This window comes from Pelophylax lessonae (genome assembly GCF_965119305.1).
Source record: "Pelophylax lessonae genome assembly, chromosome: 13".
Lineage (NCBI taxonomy): Eukaryota > Metazoa > Chordata > Amphibia > Anura > Ranidae > Pelophylax > Pelophylax lessonae.
In genome coordinates, this window is record NC_138780.1 from 136724625 (window position 1) to 136745799 (window position 21175).

General features: G+C 40.6%; 1 protein-coding gene across 1 annotated transcript in view; it reads left to right on the top strand.

Moving 5' to 3' along the window:
- Positions 1-21175, top strand: part of LTK (leukocyte receptor tyrosine kinase) — a 379826-nt gene that overhangs the window by 263229 nt on the left and 95422 nt on the right. Inside the window, 9 exon segments of the mRNA XM_082274964.1 lie at positions 1878-2012; positions 6401-6547; positions 9880-9980; positions 13495-13658; positions 14251-14345; positions 14557-14655; positions 17142-17319; positions 19804-19954; positions 20315-20545. Of these exon segments, the coding sequence (XP_082131090.1) occupies positions 1878-2012; positions 6401-6547; positions 9880-9980; positions 13495-13658; positions 14251-14345; positions 14557-14655; positions 17142-17319; positions 19804-19954; positions 20315-20545 (1301 nt within the window).

Consider the following 21175-nt stretch of genomic DNA (forward strand, 5'->3'; position numbering starts at 1 on the left):
CTGCAATTATTCATTTACACACATATTTATACATTTAATTTAATCCCTGGCGCGGGGAAAACACTTTGTATATTTTTTACACATATAAACAGTTGTACTATAATGCAGTGTTTACGATCATATTTGTTGCCATCTTTTCCAACAAATTAGGAAGATATCACAACTGATAAAAATTTAAAAAAAGAGAGAAAAAAAACAAAACAAAAAAAAAACAACAAAGGAGGGAAACGGCCAAAACCAGGCTTCCAGTTTATTACACAAGCACGTTTATGTCTGGTAACTCAGGGTGTCTCACCAAAAGGGTCAAACAGCAATGGCTGTTTCTAGGAGGGGTGCCAGTAACTCATAAAAGACAAAAATATAGGGAATTCAAGAAACTGCACCCATGGGGTCTAAACCTCCTTAAACCTAGAATAGCTTTCATTGGCTGTAGCTGCGAACTCTTCCATACGCATGGTATAGTGTACTTCCACTACCCATTCATGTATAGTTGGCATTACTGCTGATTTCCAATATCTAGGGATCAGAGCTCCACCTGCCATCAGCAAAAATGTAAATATTTCCTTTTTGATAGATGTAATTGATCCCCGGATCAGGCATGTAAGAGCAACCTCCAGGGTCTCTGGCCAGATCTTACTCATTCTCAGGTAGCAAAGATGAAATATAGTTGACCAGAATGGTTGGTATGGTATGGAGTGAGAGCACTGCACTCACAATCCAATGATCACGGGTGCAACTCTTTGTAGGCTCCATTGCGAAAAAATACTAAATATTAATTTATGAGAAAATTATACATTAAATATTTTTGTTTTCAAAAGGTGGAATTCTCCATTAAAGCTAGAACTTATAGTTTTTGATAAAGTAGGGAAGGGAATACTTAAAATTAGGGATGCACCGATACTGGTATCAGTGCCGATACTTTGAGGTGCGATTCCATAAAAATAATAAAAATTGACACAAATTGCGCAGCATAGATTTGCAGAGATTATCTCCACCGCTCCTGTGTGTGTGTGAGTGTATAGAAAGGAAAAAGCGCCATCCAGTGGGCAGTTCATTAAAAATTTTAGAACTCACAGTACATATCTGGCCAAATGCAAAATTTGCATAGGTGTCCCGCTGATGATAGCAAGGAGATTTAGAGGCGGTCTGCCTCCAAGCTGACATCACTCCTGCCCGATACCCATGGGGTCTTGGAACTTCTCCTTCAGCCCTGTGAGCACCTCCAGCGGCCGTGATTTGAAACGTACCACATTCCTGTTCAAATCGCATGCAATTCTATGCAGTGCAATTTGCGCCATTTTTTTTATGGATGCAAATCGCACCTCAAAGTATCAACACTGATACCGGTATCGGTGCATCCCTAGTTTTAAAGGATCGGTACTCGGTATGGTCGAGTACTTGACCAAAGGTATCAGTACTCGTATTTGCTGATAAAAAAACTGTATTGGTGCAATCCTAGTTTAAACTCATATCACTAATATGTGCGTTTTTTTACATTGGGGAAATTTCTCTTTACTTCCTGTCACAGAGGCACAACAGGAAGTGAGAGCAAATCTCTTCACAGTAGGTGGAAATTACCTCTTAGACAAATGACACAGAAACAGGTGTCCCCATTAGACAAATCTGGTGATTTTCCAATACTTTCTATCACAGTAACAATTAGGACAAAACTATTTTGGCTTCAGATATACTTCAATTGAAAATATATAAAGCCACAACTTCCTCTAGTTTTATACATGGCCCAGTGTCTGCTGACCACGCTGATGTCATGTTAGGAAAAATTTTATTTAGGCCTTAAAAGAGTTTGTTATGCAACGGTGATTGTACAGAAGGTCTGAATAATAATTTCTGTACATTTCTATGTCTTATTTCTTTAGGTAACAATGAAGATTTATTTCTTTGTCCATGGGAGTCCTCTTTCCTTTGTAAAAATGGTGAATGTATTGGTCTCACAAAAGTTTGTGACTTTCAGATAGACTGCCCAGGAGGAGACGATGAAGGTGCAATATGTGGTAAGTGCCCATATTCCCGTATTAGTCATTAGGTGTTACTACTATGAGTGTTACTATAATTTCTCCTACATCTATAAGGATACACCTTATTATTGGACCCATTCTATACGGAGATCATGTCACCAGTTCAAAAAATTGCAGGTAAAAGCACAGAAAACGGCTCACTTGAAATGTGTTTTTGAACTTAAATTCCCTAGCACAGCCCTCTGCCTCCTTGCAAGTTATAGCCCTCTCTTCTTCTGGGACTACCTAATTATTTTCTATGCTGGCCCAGTTCCTCCACCACCCCTCCCCTCCCTACATAATCATATATGTAATTTACGAGACTAAAACAAAGGAATACTATAGCAGGGGTCCTCAAACTATGGCCCTCCAGCTGTTGCGGAACTACACATCCCATGAGGCATTGTAAAACTGACATTCACAGGCATGACTAAGGCATGATAGGAATTGTAGTTCCTGAACAACTGAAGGGCCATAATTTGAAGACCATGCTATAGAGTGTCTATTGGGTAACAGCTTTGAGTCTATGGGAAATGCTGAAATCATAGTTTGTTATAAAATTTTGCAAACAGGTAATTTTTCTCCTATAGTGATTTGCACTGATGAGTCAGCGCTGATGGGCACTGATATGCTTCACTAATGGGCACTGATGAGATTTCACTAATAAGGTAGCACTAGTGGGCACTGATGAAGAGGCACTGATGAAGAGGCACTGATAAGGCTGCACTGATAGGCGTCACTGATATGCGGCACTAATAGGTGGCACTGATAGGCAGCACTGATGGGCACTGGTAGGCGGCACTGATAGGTGACATTGATGAGGAGACACTGGTGGGCATTGATTGGCAGCAGTGGTGGGCACTGATTGGCAGCAGTGGTGGGCACAGATTGACAGCACTTTTGCAGAAGCCGATTATCGGCTCTTTTCTCCTCTCCTCCACACGCTGACAGCGTGAGAAGCAGCAGTGAAGAGAGCCAGTAACCGGCTTCTGTTGACATAGTTATCAGCTGAGATTGAACAGCTGATCACGCGGTAAAGAGCCGTTGATTGGCTCTTTACCTCAATCTGTGTTCGGCAGTGTCCGCAGCAATGGGCGCATGGCACCCGTGATCATGGGAGGCAGTCATATGACGGCTTCCCAGTACTGGATAACTGCTCTGTAGCCGTCATTCAGCTATAGCGCGGTCAGCAAGTGGTTGATGCTATGTACAGCTCTGCCACTGGACACACATTGGCAGTGGTAGAATTACTAATGTAAAGCAGCCACTTGTACTAATGTGTGATCTGGCCAGTGAGAGAACTATTCAATAGGAAACCGTGGGTTGTGTTTTAAGCCTCGTACACACTACTAGTTTTTATTTTGTTCAACACAGTAGGCTGAACTGAAAAAAACTGGCAGCTCACGTCGGAGTCGCTGCACTAACTATGAAATGTACTATTGTGTTCTGACAGGGGGGGACAGAACACTCTGGTCAGCGCTCTTAGCCATTGGCTGAAAGCACTGATTGGGAGCCGATCTGCAGACCTTTTTCAGTCATGCCCCTTCGACAGAAACCTGCCGAATGATTGGCTTTTGTTACACTGGCTGCAATACATGTTCTGCCCTTACTACACATTTCCGTGTGTGTAACTCGACATGCAGATAAACCCTCCTATTCTGCAATAAGCCAGACTGAGTGTCATTTTGAAACTTTAATAACAAAACAGGGTCGGGTAAAACTATTAATAAAAAAAGACAAGGGCGCATATAATCAGTACCTGAAACATACAGAAAATACAATGAATAAGCTAGGCTGTAGATGGCAATAAGTAATTCTCACCAGCGATGCTGCTTATATAGGATGCAGGTGGATGCAAGTTTTAGTCCAGCATGTGCTCTGATAGCTGGTTTCTTCTTTCAGTCTCTAAGATGGAGTCTGAGTTCCCAGGATGAACCTGTTTCTCTTCCTTAGACTAAAGAATGATGGAAACTTTTGTTAAAGGTGAACAGTTTCTAGTTTCTGCAAAAACAATAAATTTACCACTGGCTCCATCTTGTGGTCAAATATGACATTGCAGGCAAAACCACTTAATGATCATCCTCCTGGAGGCAGAACAGTACACAAGTCTCAATTTTCGACTGTTTCTATCGAACTGGCTGATGCTGCCTGACATTTGGCCTGTGTGTACTAGGCTTTAGTGAACTTGTCACTGATGAGTTGTTGGCAGCAGCAAGATAGCTCCTCTGGCTACAGCCTAAATCTGCATGTAAATAGATATGACTATTTATGGGTGAATTCATTACCTGCTGTTTTTATCCATTGGAGAGAGATCTCTCACTCTCTACAAGGCCAATATAAGGTTGCTAGATATACATTAAATACATTTTTTACATCTCTAAATATTTATTAGGATAATCTTAAAAAAATGTAATAAATACTAAAAGTGGAAAATATTCGGCACTAATTACATTCAGCAGCGCTCAATATGTGCTTGCATATTGTTAATCATATAGTCCTCATAAAGTAAATGAGTTATATATCCAAGAAGCTTCTTTGTATCTCTCTGTCACAAAAGAAGAGAAGGCAGGAGGTGATTAAGATCGGATGATGGAAATCAGCAGAGCTCCAACTTTCACTACATTCTTGTGAAAATTCCCAACAAATTGCAAAGCGAATAGTCTACTTGCCTTTAGTAATTCAACCCACTCAAGGGCTACAGCTTCTTGCAATATTGTGGTATAACCTCCCTCTAATGCTCCAATGTGTGTGAAAGAGGTTGCAATGAGCTGAAAAGTCTAGAACATGAAATGCAAAATACACTCTCATATGTTGAGCTATTTGATAAATAAGAATGCCAGCATCCTTAAAGGCAGGAGAATAGAGGGTGAGTAACCTTTGCTACCTTCTAGTTATTTGCTGAGAGAAAGGGGTGTGATAAACAGTCAGGACTGTCGCTGCACATTATACAGAGAACTCTGAATGAAATGATTTGATCGGTCGCGCTCTAAAGTCCTGTGTTACGTCAAATCTTTTACAACACTTGATAGTTTATCATCTTAAGTACGGTCCGGTCCCTGAGGGATATCCGGTTGCAGTGGTCATCTGGTGGTAGCAGTGGTGTTCCTGGCTTATAAGGGTGCAAGTAACCTATGCTTACAGGCGCATGATCATTGTATTTCTGGTGAGTGCCCATTCCTAAGGGGAGCACTTATGGTGTGGTGAAGGTGAATGCCGGATCAGAGTGTTGAGCACTGGGAGTACCGATGTTATAGTGGAAACCTGTTTTTCTTCAAACAAAGACTTTTGTGGATATATAACTCATTTACTTTATGAGGACTATATGATTAACAATATGCAAGCACATATTGAGCGCTGCTGAATGTAATTAGTGCTGAATATTTTTCACTTTTAGTATTTATTACATTTTTTTAAGATTTTTTTATTATTACAGTAGCTGCTATCAGTAAAACCTATGAGATTTTAAGTATTTTAACTGTATGCAATATCTTTTATATCACCAGCGCTGGGCGAGTGTTTGAAGTTCTCTTTCAACCACTTTTTTTATATTTATTAGGATAAGTTCAATGATTCCAGTGAGGGGGGCACAACTGTAAACCTTGTTGTATTGATCATGCCACCTTCTTTGGATTGATCATGCAGTTGGTTTTGCACAGGGCAGCCTGGCTCCTTCTCTTCTCTGGTCCCTCGTTGCTGCCCCTGGCCCCTCCCTCCTGTCCAATGCCCCCACAGGAAGAAACTTGCTATGAGGGCACCCGAGCTGGGTTGCAGCTCAGTGTGTCCATTCAGACATGGAGCTGCAGTTCGGCCCGCCTCTTCTCTCTCCTGATTGACTAACTGACTTTGATTGTCGCTGTGGCTGTGTCTCAACCAATCAGGAGGGAGAATCCCGGACGCCCGAGGAAACTCGTGGACATCGCTGGACAGAGATTAGGCTCAGGTAAGTATTAGGGGGTGCTGGGGAGGCTGCTACACACAGAAGGTTTTTTTTTATCTTATAGCATAGAATGCATTAGGATTAAAAAAAACTTCTGACTTTACAACTCCTTTAAGAAATGTAACAATCCAGAAGGTGATTTGGAGCACCACTATTTCATCCCTGGGTTGGTTTATGTAAGTAAACTTACCATAGATGATACAATCTGATTATACAATATTCTTGTGAGTTACTAAGAGCTATGTGGGGCAAATACCTGCCTAATAGGATACAAATTGATGGATTTTTTTAGGCAAGACCCTCAGATCATTATTATTATTATTATTATTTTTATTATTATTATTATATATTTTGATTAAACCCAATAGAAATGATATAGAGAATGTACAATGAGAGTGTAACCCATTTTGCCAGCTGTAGACTTTGATATTGTGTGTTGTCTTTTCAGAAAATATCCTCCCTCCAGGAGGCCATTGTACTTTTGAAGAAGGCACTTGTAACTGGACTGCTAATACCACAACTGGTAGCTTATGGACATCTACCAATTCTGTGCAGCTGAATCATGGAAATAACATCCACTCACTTTCTACAGCAGGTAAATGGATACACATTATACACTATATTACCAAAAGTATTGGGATGTCTGCCTTTACACGCACATGAACTTTAATGGCATCCCAGTCTTAGTCTGTAGCGTTCAATATTGAGTTGGCCCACCCTTTTCAGCCCTAACAGCTTCAACTCTTCTGGGAAGGCTGTCCACAAGGTTTAAGAGTGTGTCTATGGGAAAGTTTGACCATTCTTCCACAAGCGCATTTGTGAGGGCAGGAACTAATGTTGGATTAGAAGGCCTGGCTCGCAGTCTCTGCTCTAATTTATCCCAAAGGTTTTCTATTGGGTTGAGGCCAGGACTCTGTGCAGGTCAGTCAAGTTCCTCCACCCCAAACTCACTCATCCATGTCTTTAAGGACCTTGCTTTGTGCATTGGTCCAAATTATATGGTGGAGGGTGAATTTATGGTGTGGGGTTTGTTTTTCAGGGGGTGGGCTTGGCCCCTTAGTTCCAGTGAAGGGAACTCTTAAGGCTTCAGCATACCAAGACATTTTAGACAATTTCATGCTCCCAACTTTATGGGAACAATTTGGGGATGGCCCATTTCTGTTCCAACATGACTGCGCACCAGTGCACAAAACACTTTTTCTTCAAAGGATCCAGGTGTTCCCCATAAATTACACACAATTTCCACAGTTTATGAGAATGGGCTTAGGCTTGGGCTTAAAGCCCAATTGAGCCTTTAGTTTAAGTCAGCTAAAACCATACCAGGTACATCAAAACAAACGATGTTCAAATCTTACCTTTTGTTTTCTTTCAGAAGCAACCACAGCCTGTGCAGAAAAGCCTGTCCCTTGCCAATAGCTGCGGAGTAGGAATTGTGGGGAAGCAATAGTTTTATTGCAACACCCCTACTGAGTCAGACCTCTATCTCTGCAAACAGCAAAGCTCATTGAGTAAAGAGCTCTGGTCCTGAATCAGCAGGGGTGTGTTGGACCTCTACAGTAAGATCACTGCTTTGCCACAGAGAGCAAGTGTCCCATTCTGCAGCATGCTGGTGGGAGACAGGCTTTCCCACTCAGGCTGTGACTACTTTTTAAAGAAAAACAAACTCTAAAGCCTAGTACACACCGTGAGTTTTGACATGCTCCACTCAGAGCTGCTGTACTAACAATCCAATGTTAGTTCAGCGATCTCCCCCACTGAGCTATTGTGTTCTGGTACAATAGGAAAAAGTTACAACAATTGTAAAGTTTTTATTGTTGTTTGAGACATTGGATGGATAATGCTGGACCCTAGGGTTGTTCTATTGGTATTGTTTTTCAATAATATTGCAGTAGTATTTATACAAATTATCTGGTTAACCTCCTTAGCGGTAATCCCGAGCGTGACTCGGGGTTGATTTTTCATATCAGGATCGGTAACCCCGAGTCACACTCGGGGTGGATTGCAGAGAGCGCAGCGGTGTTCTCTTACCTTATCCTGGCGATCCAGCGATGATCTCTCATTGCTGAGATCGCCAGCCGAGAGTCCCGCCGCTCCTCCGTCCCTCCGTCGGTGTGATCACTTCCTAGTTCCATTCCCTGCAGCAGCAATGCTGCATGGGAGCGGAACTAGGGAGGGAAATTCAAAAAAAAAAAAAAAAAAAAACGTTGCACAAAACACAAAACACATTTTATATTGTATATATATATATATATATATATATATATATATATATATATATATATATATATAATATATATATATACCGGTGTATATATATATATATATATATATGCATATATATGTGTATATATATATATATATATATATATATATATATGCACACACACATATATCTATATATAATATATAATGCATGAATTATAATCTAATCAATATAATTTTATTATATATATTATATATTAAATAATAAAATAATATTATTGATTCGATTATAATTCATGCGTTTGTGTTTCAAATTTATCACATCTGGGATGTCTACTAGAGTCTTATTTTGGTCAGGTTTAAGTCAGTAATTACTAAGAATTGTAGGCCTATAATACATAACGCCAAATTTCCATGAAAAGAATTGTACCGCTTTTGGTATGTAATTCCTGACATAATCATACCGCCAGGGAGGTTAATGGGTTTGAAGCTTGCAGCAGCTTGCAGCTTACACACACTAGAGGTTTTCCACAATTTCCTAGGTTTATAGTGTAAAACAATGAATCTGAGATAGCAGCACTCCACCGCAAGTTAATAGTTACATAGTTGGGCTGCCGGAAAAAAAAGTCCATCTAGTTTAATCAAGAGAAAAAAAAACAATAAATACAACAAAGATAATCTCCTTATATAAAACCCTATTGATCCAGAAGAAGGCAAGAAAAACCTATAGCGCATTGTCAAATTTTCCCCAGCATAAAAATAAATGATTTTCTCCTGGAGGCATATGGATATTCCCTGGATCAACAATCTCTGCTGTTAGTTCAGATACTATTTTATTCCATTGTGAGGTCAGATAGAAGATAAAATAAGGAATCCAACACATTTTGGGGCCCCAACCTCAACCCCGTTTATCAGGGCCTAAAGATAGGAGACCATGTGTATGCACTTAAAGTGGAACTACAATGCATCTGAGCACTACAAACTAAAAACACAATTTAATACATTTTGAACTTTCCCCATCCATCCATGTCTTCATGCTTTATTTTGCTGAGAAATCATGTTGAAAAACATCCACCTAGCATTTTTGGCTGTGGCTTTCTTGAGTAAGGGCAGATGATGAATTAAGCATTTACTTACATGAATCCATCTTCCCCTAGCTAAAGCATGCAGGCAGGAAGGTGTACTTAGCTGAGAAAACCCCTCCTCCTCTCCTGAAGACTCCTGGGATGCATGACATAATTTGCCTAGGCATAGAAAGCAGGAAGTACCTCAAGAAATGTAAAATAAAATGTAAAACAAGTAAATAGAATATACTTCCCTATCTATTTACTGATGCAGGCAGTACAAGGATTACAAATAGTCAATGTTGATAAGAGAGTGAAGTTCCGCTTTAATCGAGTATGCACTGATAGTGGTATTTACCCAGTGTAGTGTTGGGCTCATCAGCAGTTGATTTGACAGGTCTGGTTTCTTCATTTCACCTCTCATTGGAATAAAATTGTAATTGGACTATTATCTTGTAGTATGGTGTTTCTTTCTCAGGGCAAGAGTTTTTATTGTTCTCTCTGGGAATTTTCTCAAAATTTCTGTCCCGCAAACTAAAATGTTATTGGCTGGAGTTCCTTGAAACCTATAGCTGTTGGTTATTTATTATGTATAAAGTGTTCTTGACAATACCACAAATTGTTTATTGACTTGTTTTACTCTTCCTTTATTTTTCCCAAGGGTATTTCTTGCATCTGCCAATTGAAAATGAACATAATGGTAGCGCTGCAATCGTGTACAGTGACTTTTTTCCCCCTGTGCTGCCAAACAAAACCTGTCAGGTATGTTTGTATACATCATTGAATGATTTTTCCTACCTCAAAGATTGACAAATATTGTCTTGCAAGCAAAATGCTTTTTTTTTTTTTGAACAGCACAACCTGTCTATTTAAAAACTAACGTATATGTGAACCCAATCACTAAAATCTCATAATTATAATGATAAAGTAATTTCAAACTTCCCATTTATTTTAGTTTAGTTTCAGTTTAGTTTTTATTGCATTTTCAAAAACATAGGTTTGACAGTCTTATTGACACAAATAAAAAGGAATCAAAATGTTCACATTAACAATTGTTACATGGAAATGCGACATAATAAAACATTGCACAGTCAGAACGCAAGTGGACCAGAGCTATCATGAAAACACGACATAGCAGAAATAATTGTAGCACCCTCCTAGTATAGGATACTAGGTAAATTTATTTTTTGGTTTGGTCTGTAATCAGAGGAGCAGTGATTGTTTGCTTTGATCTGCTCATGGTTTCACAGGCTATGCATTTGATTGTTCCCCCCTGCTCCTGCCAGAGGCTTCCAGAGTTTGGGGAGAAAATTCAAATGACTGGCCTAAATATTTACTATGCCTTGGCCAATCCCTGTGGAGGAGTGCCCAGAAGGTTGTCTGGGAGGTAGTAAATAGCCTGAAGCCTGGAGGAGGAGTCTTTTTTGCTGTGAGAGATGGATCGTGAGCTTCAGGGGGCTGCTTGCCCTTGAAGCATTTCTGGACTTGCTGCTGAGCTTCACTATCAATGGATCAAGCCTGAGGAGATGTCTGTTCTTGGACTTGTGAGTAGAGACTTTAACTGTTCAACAAAGTATCTCAAGGTCCCCAGCTGTGAGATTTTGGCGATCCTAGCAATACCTCATAGTCCCCAGCTATGAGGCTTTACCCCGACTGAAAGATGGGGTTGTCCAATATAGAAAGCAGGGGCATATGGGAAGAGATCAATTTGTGTTTGACCTTCAAATCATTCTACACTTTCAAGGAATGCGTAGTAATTTGACATAATATTGTCTCTTTCTCCTTGCGGTTCAACCAGAGAAGAATGTTTATGGAGATAGAATTGCAAAAATAAGCCTCCAAGGAAACCCACACAAGGAGCCCCCTCCCCTAGGAGATTGCACGAGCTGTGTAGGTTGGGCCACATAGCAATAGTGTTGCACAAGAGAGAGACCCAATCCACTATTAGGTTTCAACCTGTATAAAATACATAGCTAGAGGGCGTGAAGCTGTTATGACAGAATGGTAATAGATAAAACCCAAGAATACTATCAACAGCGTTCAGCAATAGTGTCATCTTCGCTGCTGTAATGCTACCTTGCCAAGAGATATTACGTCTGTTCCAAGTTGTAAGAAGCAAGGTCAAGTGAATAAACAGTTTCAGATAGTTAGCCTGATACCATGTATCAAAAGCTGAAGTGAGGTGGATTGCCAGGTAGGGCAGGTCCAAGGTCCAAGTAGAGGAGGTCCAAGAGAAGACAAAGGAGGATTGGAGCATATCCAGTGTTTCTATAGAGATGTTTTGAGCTTTCAGTTTCGTTTTATTAATATAAAGACCTGACAAAACTAATCATAAGGGGCATAAGGTTAGGAAGGCATATCAATGGGTTAGTAAATATCAGCAAAGCGTTGTCACCAAATGAAAACATTTTGTGGTAATATCCCACAACCTCAAGCTCTATTCAGCTGAGCCAAGGGTTCAATTGTGAGAACAACCACCAGTGGAGAAAGGGGGCATCCCGGTCTTGTACCCCTGGCAACCGCAAATTTTTCCCAACAAAAGTCTGAGTGTCTGATGTATGCAGAAGGAGAGTTATATCACATCCTAATCCAAATGAGAAAGTGGGGGTCAAATACCCATCATTGGTAAACAAAATGTAGATACAGTAATCCCAACTCAGGGGATTAAAAGCTTTTCTATAAATCGAGAAAAAGAAGCATCGTTGGGCAGTTCCTTAAGCGGAGTTCCAGCCTCAAAATCGACATAATCGATTTTGGGCTATCCACTTGCTCTAGGTCACCTGAAAAACAAATGGATAGTTACGATTTTTTTTTTTTTTTACTTGCCTTGTTATTGAAGAAAATATACTCACCTTTCTTCTACTTCCTCCCTCTGCGGCTGCGGCCCGCGCCGTCACTTCCTCCTTGCATTGTTTCCTGGGAGCTGAACGTCATCGCTCCCAGGAATCAATGCGCCTGCACTGGCCCAGCACGTCAGTTCCGGTGCGGGCGCCTCATTCCCTGCTAAACAGCTTCTTGGCATGCCCAGAAACTGTGGAGGGATAACGCGCCCGCACCGGAAGTGACGAGCGGGGCCGGTGAAGGCGCATTCTGGGACAAGAGGACACGGAAGAGGACGCAGAAGAGGACGCGCTGGCTTCAGCTGCCCACATCCAAGATGGCAGCGCTGGAGAAGAAATTTTCAAGGTAAGTATTTCTTCTAAAAGGTAAGTGCGGCCCGGGACAGTACAGAGGCTATCCATTGTGGAATGTACTAGCCCTGACTGTCCCGGGGGTATTTTTAGCTAAATTTCACCCCCGAGGCCTCAACTCCGCTTTAGTCTGGCTATATGCAAAAGAATTGAAATCCTATAGAGGCTGTTGCCTGTCTCCCTGGGATAAAACCTACTTGGTCTTCAAACCTCACGTTTAATCAATTTAAATTTGCAACTTTTAAAGAAATAATCCTTGATAATTCTGTGATAAAGGTCCTTGTTTAGACACTTCCTTATATATGGTGTCATCGTGTACCTGTCTCTAAATTGTGCTTCTGCATTGTTTCCCTGTCACACATTCTTCTAACAGCCTACAAGTGTCTGTTTCAACAAACATTACACAGGTAGAATCTACAGTTGTTACCATCAGTAAACTTTCCCTGAGAAAAGCCATACAGCCAACACTTGGGTACAACTAAATAGAAAGTGGCTTAAAATTGGCTGCAGGAGATCAGCATCACTGAGAAAAGACACAAAAAGATAGAAACAAGTATTATTTGTGCCAGTTGTGTGATACACAGGGGTTTATTTACTAAATGTAAATAGACTGTGCACTTTACAAGTGCAGTTGCTCCAGAGCTTAGTAAATGAAGCAAAGCAAAGCTTTGCAAAGAATACCCAGAGAACATGCAAGCAAAATAAAATAAAAAAATGCATATTTGCTTGCACATGATTGGATGATGGAAGTCAGCAGAACTTCTGCTAATTTGCCAAGCTGTGGAGCAACTGCTCTTGCAGAGTGCACCCCACAGTGCTTTAGGAAACAAAAGGTCATTAATATAGAATTCACATATACTTTAATTACATAATTAGAGTAATAAGTAGGGGAAGGAAGTGTGCTCTTCTTTATGCTCCAACCTACAATGGAGAAATGACAGCTGGAAACTTCCAAGTGACTATTCATAAATCTGCACAGAGTTTGAATATTGCAATGGTCCATTTTAATTATTTCAGCGCAGACAATGTGGTTTGAAACAATATTGTAGACTTGTGTGACAACATATTTGTTCTGTATATTTTAGTTTACTTTGAAGTTCCTTGTGTACGGTACCTTCAATGGCACGCTGGCAGTGTATTCCCAGGAGGAGAATGCTGGGATGGGCACAGCTAAGTTATGGATGACGGAAGGAAGTCATACCGATTCTTGGTCTTCAGCAACATTCAAGATTCCTCAGTTCAATGACAGGTTTGTGCGGACACATCACTTTAGCCACAAAACCAGCTTTGAGGCTGCATTGACTGAGGCTCATGTTGTTTACTGGAGAAATGTAAAGTTAAGGGCCCTTTGGTAACTTTGTCTACCACTGCTTTTAAAGCTTTTATTTGTGTTTTTCCAGGATAATATATTTTAGCAAGGAAAAACGATGTAATAATACTTTTGGGTCGTAAAAAAAGGCAACATTTTTGCTGAAGACTACCCAAGGGCTAATTATAGGCAAGGTTTTGTAATGGTACATCATATAAGCTAAGCATAAAAGCTATGGCAAAAATAGAATCTATGCTGTCTTTAAATCCTCCACCATGTTGCCAGTGGCCGCTATGGTCTTTCTAAACTGGCATATATCTGATGAACCTTACTTAAGAAAACAGGCCACAACATCGTTTATTGCTTACATTCCAGTCTAAGCTCATAGAAAAATAAGAAATTGATTGTCTATGAGATTGGTGTAAAGATCACAAAACTGACTTCTTCTAAGGTGTCCAATTGCATGGTTTGCTGGAAATTTTCCCCCAGGCCTTACAGACGTTATTAATCATTCTTTGCTATTTCTCCTCAGGTTCCGCATGCAGTTGGTGGCCACATGGGGCAGAGATTCACTCACGCACATCATCATTGATAACATCACATTTTCTGCAGACTGCTTTCATTCAGGTAAATCTTGTGGTATTCAAATGTCACAGCTGGAGCGCAAAAACCATATGGACGATTTGTAGGCCTTGATTCCTTGATTGGAATGTGTCATATAAGATTATTTGGTGAGGTCTGTGCCCACAGTGGTATATTGCTTTCTCTGAGCTTTCTTGAAAAAGCGTAACCTTTACACAATTATAAGCTTGTTTGTATGTGTTTTGTGTTGTGCCAGGAAGAATAAAATTGAGTTCTGGAGAACAGGAAGGACCAGATCGGAGAGACCGATGGGAAGATGATACTGTCAACCCCCTGTCGGAGCCAATTTACACCGGTTGGTATTCAGGCTGCAAGTCAGTTTTTTTCTAACACTGAATATTTCAATACACATTTGAGGGTGTATACCTAAAGAGAAATACAATTTCAAGTATTACTGGTCTGTGATATGTGCACAGAGTAATTAGAAAAATGGTGAGACAAATCTGCTTTTAAGATAACATTATGTGAAAGTTACAGTACAGTACAGTAAGGCTATCTTATAACTAAAGGTTTCAACATGACTTCATCACAAATACCATCAATAAGGATTTATTATTCACTTTAGGATAGATGGCCGAGCCATGAAAATCATTCAGCATATGCAAAGTGGCAATGGAAGTAGAATCCAATGTAGTTTAACCACTTCCTGAAAACTGACGTACCTGTACATCGGCTTGAGTAAGTGGTTGTACCGGGGTGATGCCGGCAGCTAGAGGCATCACCCCACTACCATTTTTTAGAGCCGGCGGTCAGGTTTCAGATGATAACAACCAATGCTGCTCAGCAGCCTCTTGGCTGTTAGCACAGGGAGTTGGAGGGGACGCCCCCCCCTCTCACCGCCTTCTGCCACTCTTACCGGGTCTCCCGTCCCACCGGGAGACCCAAGCAACGAGCTGGCACGTCCACGGGCTGGTCAGAGTCCCGAACAGCTGGATTCAGCTTCGATCAGGTCTCGGATGCAGTAACCCGGAAGCGACATCACGACATCCCTTTTGGTTTACTTGGCTGCCAATGGTGCCGGTGTGAAAAAATTGACAGTATTCAAAAATGCTGATTATGGTGTTTTGAATGCTTTCAAGTGCAAAGGAGGGATTTGGGGTTTTAGACCCCAGATCCGTCCATAAAGAGTACCTGTCAATGCCTATTACTAGCACAAGGGATGTTTACATTCCTTGTGACAGATATAAAAGTGATTAGATTTTTTATTTTTTTTTTAAAGGAACAGTGAAAAAAAATAAAAAATAAAATAAATAGGAAAGAAAATGTTTTAAAGCGCCCCCGTGCTCGCGCACCAAAGAAATCACATGCATATGGCGTGTCTGAAAATGCTGAAACGGGGTTCAAATCACACGTGTGAAGTGTTGCCATAATAATCAGAGCAAGAGCAATAATTCTAGCAAAAGACCTCCTATGTAACTCTAAACTGGTAACTGTTAAAAATGTTTAAAGCGACACCTATGGAGATTTTTAGGTACCGTAGTTTGTCGTCATTCCACGAGTGTGCGCAATTTTAAATCATCATAACATGTTAGGTATCTATTTACTCAGGGTGACATCATCTTTCACAATATAAAAAAAATTAGGCCAACTTTACTGTTTAGCTTTTTTAAATTCAGTAAAGTGTATTTTCTCCCAAAAATCTGCTTTAAAAGACCAATGCGCAAATACTGTGTGACATAAAATATTGTAACGACCCCCATTTTATTCTCCAGAGTCTTTGCTAAATATATATATAATGTTTGAGGGTTCTAATTAATGTTCTAGCAAAAAAATACAGATTTTAACTTGTAAACAACATGTACCAGAAATAGGCTTGGTCCTTAAAGCGGAGTTCCACTCATTTTTAAGAGTTAACCACATTGTAATGTGCATCGCTAGTAAATTAGGTTTGGAAACTGATATGTTGTAATTTCTGCAGAAAGTACCTTTTTTTTTTAGTTGTCTTCCCCTCGACAGCCGGTTTGCGCCCGCCTAGGCAATTATGTTACCAGCCCCGCCGCATTGACTCCTGGGATATCTTTGTCATCAATCTCAGGAGTCTTTGGGCATGTAATGTGGGTACCGTTGTGAGATTTCCTGACCAGAAGTGATGCAATCCGCGCCATTTTAGAAGAATTGCAATAACAACCTGTTATTAACAAACTGCGCCCCACATTGTCAATAATGCGCAGGCGAGAGATCAGGAGGTGCATGCTGGGTAGCCAGCTGCACCTTATCCCGGAAATACACACGAGCGGGCTTCAGATGCCCACATCCTTGATGGTCCCTGCCTGCTTCTGAGATCATGTAAGTTATTACAGATTTAAACATAACAAGTATGAAGACAGTTAGGAGAGTATCCAAATATAAATACTAGTACTAACAATCACAGGGGAGCTTTTAATAAAAAATTGATTATAGGGAATGGAGCTCCACTTTAAGTAGTTAACCGAGCTTTTTATCATACTGAGGATGTTAATTGAAGGTTGTACTTGACACTTCTAAATCTAAAGGCTGGCTGGAGTTATACTGAAGTAGCAGCACATTAGGGTTGTAAACATTAGAAATGGCAAAATTAGGGACTGCAACAACTAGTATGGAAATACAAAGAGGTGCAGAGGAACATATAAGATTTTAGGATATTAGAAAGGTACCTGGTTCTTTTTGGAGTTGATTTTGGTTGCAGGTTTTTTTATTATTACTGTTCTTGAGGGCAATTTTTTTAAAACAAGCCTAAATATGTGTGTAATTTTTTGTACAATCAATTCTCTGTAATATATTTTGTGTTTGGTCTGCACGTAGAAGAGGAAGAAGACATGTACTGGTGGTTCTCTACTTGTGGTGCCAGAGGACCTCATGGTCCAACTCAGGCCCAGTGTAACAATGCATACCGCAACACCAACATTTCTGTGACTGTTGGAAAAGATGGCTCACTGAAAGGTGTCCAGATGTGGAGGGTCCCATTAACCAAAGTATACACGTGAGTAAAGATATAACAAATGAAAATAAAACATACTTATCCTGAGAATGAAATCAAAAAATATGCTTTAGAGCAAAACTCCAGGCAAAAATGTGTTTAAATATATTCCTCAATAGCTACAGAGATCAAAAATTACATAGTTACATGGTTAGTGAGGTTGAAAAAAGACATCAGTCCATCCAGTTCAACCTATGATGTGTGTGTGTGTTTGCTGTTAACCGTACATTGTATACCCTTGTATGCTGTGGTCTTTAAGGTGCCCATCTAATAGTTTTTTGAAACTATCAATGCTCCCTGCTTATACGACTGCTTGCGGAAGAGAATTCCACATCCTTACTGCTCTTACAGTGAAGAACCCCCTGCGTATTTTAAGGTTAAACCGCCTTTCCTCTAGTTTTAGTGAGTGGCCACATGTCTTATTGTATTCCCTTTCTCTGAATAGGTTTTTCCATATGCTAGGGTTGCCAGTACAGTATTTGTACATTGATATCATATCCCCCCTCAATCATCTCTTCTCCAGAGAGAATAGGTTCAGTGCTTGTAGTCTTTCCTCATAGCTGATGTCCTCCATTCCCCTAATTATTTTTGTTGCCCTTCTCTGGACTTTCTCCAGTTCCAGCACATCCTTCCTGAGGACCGGTGCCCAGAACTGGACAGAATACTCCAGATGTGGCCGGACCAGAGTCTTGTAGATTGGGAGAATAATCTCTTTATTTCTGGAGTGAATCTCCTTTTTTATGCATCCCAGTATTCTGTTGGCTTTGCTAGCAGCGGCTTGGCATTGCATGCCCCTGCCAAGCCTGTTGTCTACCAGTACCCCCAGGTCCTTTTCCATCCTAGACTCATCCAGAGGTTCCCCCCCTAATGAGTAGCTTGCTTTCTGGTTTCTGGTACCCAGGTGCATTACTTTACATTTTTCAACATTAAACCTCATCTGCCATGTAGTTGCCCAACCCCATTATTTTGTTCAGGTCTGCTTGTAAGGTTTCCACATCCTGCCCAGAAGATATTGGCATGCTTAGTTTACTATCATCCGCAAATACCGATATTTTACTTGATATCTCCTCCTCTAGATCATTTATGAATAAATTAAACAGGATTGGCCCCAGGACAGAACCCTGGGGGACCCCGCTTTCCACACCCACCCAATCTGAGTACTCCCCATTAATCACCACCCTTTGCAACAAAAATGTTCTTTGCACTAAGATGAGGGGAAAAAATGCACTGGAATTCATCCAAAAGCATCAAAAACGCACTGTAACGCACCAAAAACACATCAAAATTGTGCACACAGAAACACAACCAGAACGAGAAATTGTGGTGTGAACCGGCTCTAGAACCATACATAGATGGAACAGACCTAAACAGATGGTATCTGTTTACATCTGTTCAGATCCGTCTAAATGGAAAAGGATGCAATCTTGTTTCATTTGAAAATATAGACCTGAATGGACACGGATGTAAACAGATGATCATCTGAATCATAGGAATGAATTGCTGTCTGTTTTTCATCAGAAGACAGACAGATGAAAAATGGCTGAGCGGAATGACCAAGTGAAAGGGCCCTCAAATTTAGAGTTATTAAGTCAGAAGGTTTTTTTTATCTTAATGCATTTTATGCATTCTATGCATTCTAATGCATTCTATGCAAACCTTCTGTGTGTAGTAGCCTCCCCAGCACCCCCTAATACTTACCTGAGCCCCATCTCTATCCAGCGATGTCCACGAGTCCCTCAGCCATCCGGGACTCTCCCCCCTGATTGGCTAAGACACAGCAGCGGCATCATTGGCTCCCGCTGCTGTCAATCAAAGTCAGTTAGCAAATCAGGCGAGAGAGGGGTGGAGCCAAGCGGCAGCTCAGTGTCTGAATGGACACACAGAGTTGCAGCTTGGCTCGGTGCCCCCATACCAAGCTGCTTGCTCTGAGGACACTCGACAGGAGGGAGGGGCCAGGAGCACAGAAGAGGGACCCAAGAAGAGGAGGATCCGGGCCACTCTGTGCAAAACCAACTGCACAGAGCAGGTAAGTAGAACATGTTTGTTATGTATATAAAAAAACACCTGACTTTACAATCAATTTATTGTTTCAGGGAATCAGTTAAAAAAAAAAAAAAAATCACATACTGCAAGAATTGTCTATGTCCCTGTATGATTTTAGTGGAAAACTTCTAAAATGAGATCTGATGATGTAATTGAGTCAGCAATGACATTATTTTGATGAAGTGCCTCTAGGGAGTCTGTAATGGTCTGTCTTATTGATTAACGTTACATAAGTTGCTCCAGAAGAGGATTACTCTTGTCATCGTGCCCTGTGAGTTTAGCAGACAAATTTATAAGTTAATAAAACGAAGCTATTCCACATGGAAAAACTTTCTGATACCTAATGTATTTTCTGTTGGGACCAGGCTACATGTGCACGCTATAGCGCAATTATAATTATCAAAAGGGACAAAAACATCTTTGAGTATAATCTCTTCATTGCAGGATTTCTGCTTATGGTGCAGCGGGAGGTAAAGGAGCCAAGAACCATAACAAGCGCTCTCATGGCATCTTCATGTCTGGGGTCTTCCACCTAGAGAAAGATGAGTTGCTCTATATCCTGGTTGGCCAACAAGGTGAAGATGCATGCCCTGGGGTAAGGTTTTAGAATCAAATTAATTATACATATCAGCGTACATTCTCAAAGAAAATATTAAGTGGGAGGTTTTGTCCACTACAACCAGTCCTACTAATAGTGTTTGGGAAAAACACAAGCAAGAAAATTAGAATTCTTGGAAGACCTATACACTCAGTACTGTTGCAAGAAGCAAAATATAAATTCTATTTTTATATATTAAATATTTGCAATGGATTGTGAAATAATTATATGAGTTAAATAATTTTGTAAACAAAAATGTATTATGCTGACTTTTTTCATATAGGTATGTGAAATATACATTGGAAAAAAGCCATAGCTAATGACTTGATTGGCAACTGTTGCCTTTCATTTTCTTAGAAAAATAATAAGACCCAGGAAATTTGCATGGGAGAGCTATCAGTCATCGAGGATGAATACAAAGCGAAAAACAGTCTCTCGGATTGGGCAGGTGGAGGAGGAGGCGGAGGTGGAGCTACCCATGTATTTAAGGTTGGCACATTTCTTGGATTTATACACATAAACAAGACTTTTGATTATTTAACTAGAATACAGAATATTTATTCATACATTTTACAACATATGGGCGAGGCTATTTAGCTTGAATTACAAACACTAGGTTGGCAGGACACAATGGATCTTTTAGCTGGAACAGATCCTGACCTAGCCAGACTAGGATCTCCTTCAAAACTTCTGCCAAGGGAATGTACTTTGAAATTGGATACAAATTTTAAACCAGTCAACTGTCAATCAGATTTAATTCTACATAGCAATTTTTTTGATCATGTATATAGTATGAACTTTCTAATTATTGGACACACATTGCAGAAACTTTGATATCTAATGAAATACATGAAAGGGCCATATGTTCATTTAGAATGATACAGTGCTTTAAGTGGCCCAAAAGAGGTGCCGGTACTCTATTATAGCCTATAAATTTTTTCGCCCCCCACCCCACATCAGGGACGCCACAGAGCACCCCCCCCCCCCCCCCCTGGCCTGGGCTGGGACTCCGGAGCAGGGGGACTCACTGGTGGTGACTGGTCTGGCTCTGGAGTGGGAAGTATTCTTGGGGGGGGGCAATTGAGGGCGCAGATGTCCAAAATGAGCGTACTGGTACACTAAAAAACTGGATGCTGCATCCCCTTTTCAGGTTCCACTATGATGGCATTGGAAACTTTCATATGCTGTTCTTTTGATTGGAAAGATTTCTGGCAATTC